At 43.6% G+C, this 9,101-nt stretch overlaps 1 protein-coding gene across 3 annotated transcripts in view; it reads right to left on the bottom strand.

The window, feature by feature from the left end:
* Window positions 1-278: 278 nt before the first annotated feature.
* Window positions 279-9,101, bottom strand: part of Dydc2 (DPY30 domain containing 2) — a 9,417-nt gene continuing 594 nt past the window's right edge. Inside the window, exons 2-5 of one of the 3 annotated variants that reach the window (XM_028854971.2) lie at window positions 6,857-6,928; window positions 3,703-3,858; window positions 3,244-3,366; window positions 279-645 (exon numbers count right to left, since the gene is read on the bottom strand). In XM_028854971.2, coding sequence (XP_028710804.1) covers window positions 499-645; window positions 3,244-3,366; window positions 3,703-3,849 — 417 coding nt within the window. In that variant the 5' untranslated portion in view covers window positions 3,850-3,858; window positions 6,857-6,928 and the 3' untranslated portion in view covers window positions 279-498. Of the gene's footprint in view, window positions 646-3,243; window positions 3,367-3,702; window positions 3,859-6,409; window positions 6,806-6,856; window positions 6,929-9,101 lie in introns of those variants that run through there. The other 2 variants (XM_037208691.1, XM_028854974.2) reach the window with 2 other exon arrangements.

Genomic DNA, 9,101 nt, shown 5'->3' with positions numbered 1-9,101 from the left:
CCCAGAGCCCTGACTGCAAAGCACAGCTGAAGTTAGAAGGGTATGGGAGGGGCTGGAGAGATGGCTCAGCAGTTAAGAGTGCTGACTCCTTTTCCAGAGGACCTGGATTCAATTCCCAGGACCCACATGGCAGCTCACAACTGTCTGCAATTCCAGTTCCAGGGGACTCGACACCCATGGAAAAAACAATGCACATAAAATAAAATTTAAAAAAATTAAAAGAAGGGTATGGGAGAGGGTCATGCTTTCATCCTATAATGTAGGAGGAAAAAGCCTCATCAGTTTGATGACTTACTGTATTTAATTCATGTTTTGGATTAATTTTTATCCAATAGCTAATCTAAAACTTCACATGATTAAAGACATTCATGCTAATCTAAAACTTCACATGATTAAAGGCATTCATGGTTAGCAGACCAGAGCATCTGTAGATGCCTGCCTCCTTCTCAGTCACTTCCATCTTAGCTGAAGTGAGAGTTCCTCTTGCAGGCCATTTTCTCAAGAGGTAAAAACCCATTGAGGCATTTCTGCAGCCACACTGGAGACACCTGGCTGAGATGTCTGTCCCATAGTCTCCTTCTCAAGAGGTGCTTTGTCTTTCTGCAGGGCTGGGGTCTTTGAGGAAAGAGCTTCAGGGAGCAGTTCCTAAAGACAAAACACAAAGGAGAGAAGGTGTTTTTAGAGATTAAACACAGGGATACCAAGAATACACAACTGCTGTTTTTAATGCCGGACACCCACAAAGAACAAAGCTAAAATCAACCTACTGCAGAGATCCATGAGATCAAACCTGCTGGGATCAAAGTGGTGCACAGGGACTCAGCAGCCTGCAGATAAAACCTCATGCAGTGCACTCCAGACTCTACAAAACATCAACTGCAATGTTCAGCATACACATAGAAATTACTAGACAGATGAAGAAGGAGGTGAATATGAGCCATTAACTTCAGAATGTCACAGATGATGGGAATAGTGGAGAGGGACTTAAAGTAGTCTTAAATACTTTCAAAACTATAAGGGAGAAACACAGGCATAATAAGTAAAAATTAAGGTAGTCAAGAAAAAGGAAACAGGAATTTAAGAGTTGAAAAGTATAGCTGCACTAAAAAAAAATATAGAGGGGTTGGGGAGATGACTCAACCAATAAAGAGCTTGCTGTGTAAGTAGGAGGACATGTTTGTTCCCCAAAAATGAAGTAAACAACAACAACAAAACCCAAAAGGGCATGGTGGTGTGTGCTTGTAATCCCAATGCTGGGGAAGCCAGCACAGGTATCCCTGCAACTCACTGGGATGATCATCATCAAGCCTAGCCTAATCATTAAGCTTTAAGGCAGTGAGAGACCCTGCCTCAAAAAACAAGATGAGGGCTAGAAAGATGACTTCGTAGTTAAGAGAACTTGCTGCCCTTGAAGGAACCTAGGTTCACTTCCCAGCACCTACATGGATGTGCACAAGTATCTGTAACCCTAATTTCAGGGGATCCAATGCCCTCTTCTGGCCTCCATTCATCCTGTATGCACATGGCACACTTATACAAATGTATACAAACACTTATACACATAAAATAAATACAAATAAACCTTAAAAAAAGACAAGATGGATGGCATCTGAGACTGACCCCTGACTTCCACATGTATGCATACATACATAGCCACTTATACACAAAAGGCAAAGAAAATAATCATGGAAATTCCTAGATAGAATGCTAGCCATGGCAGAGCAACAGAAATGATCCAACCTGAAGTTGAGGGAAAAGCTGCTGAGAATAAGTGACTTGATTATTTAATGCTCTATCACCTCCTCCAAGGCAGCAGAGTGGGTAGAAAGAATGTAAGATCAGAAAGAAGGGGTGGAACATTGTAGAACACTGTCTTCTGGGCATGACAGACCCAGAAAAAAAATGATGAGAGGGTGGAAGAGATGGTTTGGTGGGTAAAGCTTCAGGTCCTCATCTCTTCCATTTCAGTCATTCAAAGAATAAACCCTGGAGGGTGAGTTCCCTTTCATGCAGTTCAACCTTTAATATTGAAAAATGTGGCCAACTACAAAGTACAAGTTTCAGACCTACACAATGGGGCTACTCAAAAATATATTGCAATATATTCACCCATATTCATAGTTACTTTGGAGTGCATGGATTGGACTCATGGGATTGTCAAAAAGTACTATCAAACCAACTTCCTGATGGGTATGGTAGCTTGTGATTGTAATTCTTAGCACTTGGGAGGCTGAGGCAGGAAGATTGCAGTAAGTTCCTGGGCTACATAGTGAATCTCTTTCTTTGTTCTAGGGAATTGAACCCAGCACTTGTACATACTAGCTGATTCTCTAACACTGAGTGATATGGTCTCACCTCTTTAGTATTTTTATTTGCCCAGGCTGGCTTTGAATTTACCTTGTAGTCCAGACTTCTAAATCTGGTGTATCTTCCTTTCAATTTATTGACAAGACATTCAGCCTTACAAAATAAGCCCACTGGTTATAAGAGTGTATTAGATTGTTGAGTATCTTAGCATCAAATGTAAACAAGCTTAGTGTCTTCTGAGTTGGCTTTGGGACAGCAAAGCTGGTGAATGCAGAGGACCTCACTAAGGATATTAAGGACATATTGATGATGTCTAAGGAGATATTGATGATTAAGAAGACATCTGGTGTCAATCCCAATATTACACTGAAGAGAGTTCTCTAACCAGGTACTGTGTAAAATGGTGCAATTTTTAGAAGTTTGTAAAAGACTGTGGGAGACTAAAGTTCTGCTTGCCAAACTGAGGAAGAGAGAGTTGCTTTCAACTCTTTGGAGTCAATAACTGATGTTTGTAATAATATAGTAGAGGGCACACATAAATACTCATAATCGAAAGATAAAATGCTAAGTAGAATGCTTTATGTAATATATGCATTGAGAATTATATTTGGTCTCTGAGAAATATGGATTATTTTTAAAGGGCTTCAAGAAATTTGAAAGAAAGAATATTCAAATCTGAAGTTTTTAAAGCCAGTCATATTCACATTCACGACATTTTCTGAAATCTAAAGTAAATTTGCTTTTTTCATTTTTCTTTTGCTGAGTATTTTATGGACAAGATGTCAATGAGCTTGGCTTATGCCTGAGGTGCAGCTGTGAGGGAGAGGCTGGCCAAGGGTAGCCTCAGTGTGCTCGGTCCAGTGCCAGGTGCCTTGAGGATTTCCTGGAAATCCCGCCTCAGGGTGGCTGAGCTGGATTTTCCTTCTTCCCTCCTACCTGGTGACACTTGTCACACCTCTGCTGAATCTGCTCTTCCTCTTGTTTCACCATTTCGGCCATTCTCCCTTCCTTGAGGCTCCTGTCGTACTCTTCCTTTAGCTGTGCCTCCTCTTGCCTTTTCTGGGTAATATGACAGAGACAAATCAGGTCCCACCCCTTAGACAGGGAACCCTCCCTTACCTAAGACAGACCTGGACCGACCAGGCCCACTGGACTGCTTCCTATTATCAGGATTAGCTAGCCTGTAGCTCCAAACCCAACTCTAAACTCTCTGAGCTAGATTCTCTCCTTACCCTCAGAGTCCTCAGACATCAGAGGTAGCTAGGACTAAGCAATCCTCGCATGGTGGTTGAGCCAAGAAACTCTCCAGGGCAGCTCAGGACTCTGCCTTGGATGTCGAGCTGTTCTGAGCAAGCCGCCCCCGCCCTCCCAAGCAGGCCCAGTACACAAACGCACCTTTTCTTCAGCATTAGTCACATCCCTATAATGGTAAAGCCAGTGAGCCAAGTATTCTATTGGGTCACTGGGCCGCACGCTTGCCACCTCTGCCAGTGCCTGGGTCAGGCTGTTTCCAAAACACTTCTTCAGGTAGGCAGTTTCCATGCTGCAGACCTGGGAAACACCAGATCCTCCGTTTTACAAATGCGATCCGCCTTTTAAAATAGGTCCATTCTAACAACAGATTTGTTCCAGAACAAACATGAGGTGTTCCTAGATCACACTTATGGTAGTTTTCTATTACAACGACACAATACTTGAGATCATCAACTACAGAAGGAAAAGCTTATTGTGGCTCTGTAAGCATTTGGTCCCACCACTCTCGACCTATAATGAGGCCAAACATTGTAAGAGAGGGTACATGGAAGGTAAGAGTAGCTCACTTCAGGACGGGGAGGAAAGGAAAGAGAAAAAGAGGAAGAGAGGGACACATACTCCGACCCCACACACGAGAGAAGTGGGGGGGGGGAGAGAGACAGAGAGAGAGAGAGAGAGAGAGAGAGAGAGAGAGAGAGAGAGAGAGAGAGAGAGAGAGAGAGAGAGAGAGAACTGTGCTGGAGCCATACAGGAGGAGTTGGACGAGGAATTCGTGCTAGATATAATCAAAATGCATTGATTAGATGTGTGAAATTGTCAACAAATAAATAAATGATATTCTATTAAGAAAGAATTTGAAGCCAGGTTGAACAACAGAATGAGATCCTCTCTCAAAAAAAACTTGGAAGGGCAAATTATTAATACATATTTCTGAGAAAAATGGAGGTCAAACCTGATGGTGAAGGCCTAAAATTCCAGTTACTGAGGATTCTAGGGCAAGAGGATCAAAAGTTCAAGGCCTTCTGGGTGGCAGACCAAGTTCGAGTCCCTTGGCCATGTGCAGACTACTTCTTTCTCTCTCTGCTCTGGACTCTCCAGATGCCTCTGGCTGTTTTCTCCTGCCCATCTACAATAAAACCCTCCTCTTAACCACCATCAAGGAATCTTATCGTCGGTTTATTTACTTATTGGTACTTTGGTCTTCTGAGCCCTTGTGAGAACTGCCCATCAAGTTCTGCTTATTGTAATATGAATCTTAAAAGGTCTTATTAAAAAAAAAAAAAAAAAAAAACAGAGTGAAAGCTGAAAGATCAGAGAAGCCGAACAGCCAGCCACTAGTTCTTAGCTCTACGTAATTCTCAGTCTAAAGAGAGTGAGTTCCTGTTTCCTCATGCCTTATATACCTTTCTATGTCCTGCCATATCACTTCCTGGGATTAAAGGCCTGTGTCACCACTTCCTGGCTCTGTTTCTCTCACGTAGCCCAGTGTGGCCTTAAACTCACAGAGATCCAGATGGAGCTCTGCCTCCCAAGTGGTAGGATTAAAGGTGTGTGCCACCACTGCCTGACCTCTGTGTCTAATTTAATGGCTGACTCTCTCCTCTGATCTTCAGGCAGGCTTTATGGGGGCACACCACAGTTTATAGCATTGTAGGCTGGTGTCTCCAAATTTTTCAAAATTCCTTCCACAAATCCCCAAGATTTCTGAAGCACATTATCAAGTAATCAAACCAATGAGCCCGATTTCATGGTGCCAATTTTCATATTAGTAAACTCTCTGTTGCTATAACGAAATGCCTGAGATAATCAACTAAATGAGGCAGTGTTTACTTCGGCCCATGACTTTGGATTTCTCAGGTCATAGTCACTTGGCTTCATTGGTTTTGGGCCTCTGGAAAGGCAGAGAAAACTTCAGGGTAGGGAGGAACACATTAGAACAAAGCTGCTCACCTCATGAAAAGTCAGTAGAGAGGGAGGGGTCAGAGTCATACAATTCCCTTCAAGGGCATGCCTCTGGTGATGCACCTTCTTCCTATAGTCCTTACTCATTAAAGATTCCATCAGCCTCCAACAGTGCTACAAGTATAAACTGTAAACTGACCACATGGCAGTTCCGTGGTACGGTTAAGGGGAAGGTTTTTATTGTAGATATGAGAGAGAGAACAGCCAGAGGCATCTGGAAGAGTCCAGAGCACGGGTGTGTGTGTGTGTGTGTGAGTGTGTGAGTGTGTGTGTGTGTGTGTGTGTGTGTGTGTGTGTGTGTGTGTGTTAGGGGCAGAGAAAAAAGTAGACTGAACATGGCCAGCAGACTGGACCAGACCAGGAGAGAAGCAGGAGCAGATGGGGGGGGGGCATGGTGGGAAGGGGGAGGGGAACAGAGGGAGCATGTTGAAAATAGCAGGGTAAGAAGAATGAGTAGCTGGGGGCGGGGGGGGGGGGAAGCCCATGAGCCAGAGAGAGTAGGGGAGGAGGTGAGAAGAGCTACTTTGAAACAGGTACCTGTGATTCTGAGGGAGCCTGGGGGCCAGCATCCACTTTGGTATGCTAATAAGCACTACAGGAAGCCTTTTAAGGCGTCCCTTCTGCTAGTGATATGGGAAACAGTTTTGCCTTCACAAATTCCTGAGAAATGTTGGCTTTTATCTAACCATCAGAAATCCTCCTAGAGTCCAAGTTGAGCCTGTTTCTGGACATTTGGACTGCCTTTTGGAGTTTGAGAAACTGGATTTTCATTTGGAACTAACACTGCAGACTGGCAAACTAGCCTTCAGCACATGGCTTTTGGGGGTCATTTAAGATCCATCCATAGCACTACCTTTCTTAAAAGAACCAACCAAATTGCACTTGCCAATAGCCGCTGCAGTCAGGTAGGCTTCTTTCCTAAGGTTTTGCAGCTGGAGTATGTCAGACCATGAGTCCTAGTGATCATCAGTCTTGAGAGGGCTTGGCCCGTGATTAGTAAGGGTGGTGAATGTTTTTTAACTAACCCATATTTGCCCCTAAGTACAGAGAAACTCTGGGTAAACAGCAAGCTGTGCTATTGTGAGGTTGGAAGCTAGTCTATGACATAGACAACAGAGGCTCATTTACTTTATAGGGAGAGAGAAGGAAGAAAGTGATGGACCTATCAAGCCACTGCTGATACGCTATCCCACAACATCACTTTAGGTGGAGATGATGCTCCTAGATTTCCTAATAGGTGTCAAGAGTAACAGATAATGCAGCTTGAGACTGAATGCCACATTGGGAGCAACAGTGAACCAGAGCAGAGCCACAGCAGTGCAAACATCTGTACCAGGGCTGTTGTTGACACTTAACAGCTCTGTGATCTTCAGAAAGTTGCTTGGTGTCTCCCAGTCTTGATGTTCTTTGGAAAACAGAAATAAAATACATTCCTCATAATATTGAAAGGACAAATTGAGCTACTAATCACATGAAAGGCATCCAGCCTGGCACACAGCAAGAATTTAATAAACATGAGCTATGGAACAAGATATTATCAACATATATCCTTAGCACCTAGCCTCCATATTCCTATTTTCAGCTTAAGGATGGATAAATAGACATATTAGTATAGAAAACATATATATATATGCATATATGTTCTACCACTCATTACTATCAGAGTCTAGAAACCCACACATTCCAGAAGCAGTGTACATTCTGAGCACACTTGTATTTATTTGTGTTTCCTTTAAAAAATGAGACAGAGTCTCATTATGCATAGGCTATCCTGCAACTCCCTAAATAGTCTAGGGTGGCTTTGAACTTGTGCTTCTTTTGCCTAAGCCTTCGTAATGATGAATGAGAGGTATGCTCCACCACACCCGGCTTCAAAGGGGAATTAAATATTGTTCATTACTTAAAGAACCAGAGATCCTTAAAGAAGAGGTTGTTTCCAGTGTTGGGGCAAAGAAAGTCTAACCAGCCAAAGACAATTATGCCAGAAAGTAAGAAAACTCTAACAAATTAAATTTTTGTGTTCATAGGAGCCATCTGGAAGGCTTGTTCCAGCACTACATTCTTGGTCCCAATGGTGCCCATATTCTCACACCTGGAACCTGTGAATGGTACCTTATATGATAAAAGGAGCTTTGCAGTTGCAATTAAGGATCTTGAGATAGGGAGTGGATTACACAAGCAGGCCATCTTAGTTACTTTTCTATTGATGTGAAGAGACACCATGACCAAGACAACTTATAAAAGAAAGCATTTAATATGGGGGCTTTATAGTTTTAGAGGGTGAGTCATGACTATCATGGGGGTGGGGAGCATGGCAGCAGGCAGACAGGCAGACAGGCATGGTGCTGGAGCAGTAGCTAAGAGCTTACTTCTTACCTGCAAGTTGGAGGGGTGTGTGTGTGTGTGTGTGTGTGTGTGTGGGCTTTTGAAACCTTAAAGTCTACCTCCAGTGACATACTTTCTAAACAGTTACATCAACTGGGGACCAAGCATTCAAAGACTATGGAGACCATTCTCATTGAAACCACCACACAGGCAGAGCTGTAATTGCCAGGGTTGTCAGAAAGGCCAGCCGTGGAGGATGGCCCAGCGACAAGACAGAAGAAAGAAGCAGCATAAGATTCAAGATCAAATGATTCAAGATCCAGAAGACATGGAAACGAAACATCCAGAGGGGTCAGCCCTGTATACATTTGTGTTTAAAGTCACTAAGTTTGGGGTAGGTGTGGAGGCTGGGGGATTGGGGCAGGTCATCCTCTCTCTGTGCCTGTGGATAAACCATTTTCCGAACCCCTGCTGCTCTGTGATCTGATGACAAATTGTTGATGGGCTTGGTGAAATGCAACTTCCAATATCTCAGATTCAAGACATATGTATCTAGATAAAATCTCCAGTGCAATTCCTAGCCACTGACCTACTCCTCTATCAGTGTAGAATTCCGGCACAGAATCACCAATTGCCTTCCCAGGACACATCCATTCCTGGGTCATTGAGTGACTGCCACACTGCTTAAAAGTGACAAGTCCTATGAAGATACTATCCCTGACACACTAAGTACTCAGTAAATATGTCCGAGGGCTCTGATGCTAGCAACAGCTCTACTTTGTTGACCCATCTGTGCCTCTTCTTGCATTTATGGAAGCCTCTATCAATGAGCAATGCCCTGGCCATATAAGTTAGAAGAGAACTCGGGGAATCCTGCTCCCCCGCCCAATATGGTCCACACACCACCAGGCCTGTGTCCTAGTTTGCTTTTGCTTTGATAAACACCATGACCAGAAACAAATCGGGGTTGGGATGGGGCAGCTGAGGGTATTATCTGGCTTACAGGTTACAGTCAGGGAAGCCAAGGCAGAACTCAATGCAAGAACATGAAGCAGTAACCCTGAAGAGGATGCTTCTTACTGGTTTGCTTCCCCAGGATGACTCAGCTACCTTTCTCACACAGCCCAAGCCCACCCAGGGATAGGCACTGCCCATGGTGGAATGGGTCCTTCTACATAATCAGAAATCAAGAAAATGCCTCACAGATATGCCCACAGGTCAATACGATGGAAGCAATTCCTCATTTGAGATTT

The sequence above is a fragment of the Peromyscus leucopus genome, chromosome 9 (genome assembly GCF_004664715.2).
Source record: "Peromyscus leucopus breed LL Stock chromosome 9, UCI_PerLeu_2.1, whole genome shotgun sequence".
In the NCBI taxonomy this organism is placed as follows: Eukaryota; Metazoa; Chordata; class Mammalia; order Rodentia; family Cricetidae; genus Peromyscus; species Peromyscus leucopus.
Note: the sequence above shows the minus strand (reverse complement) of the source record. Positions and strands in the feature narration are given on the sequence as shown.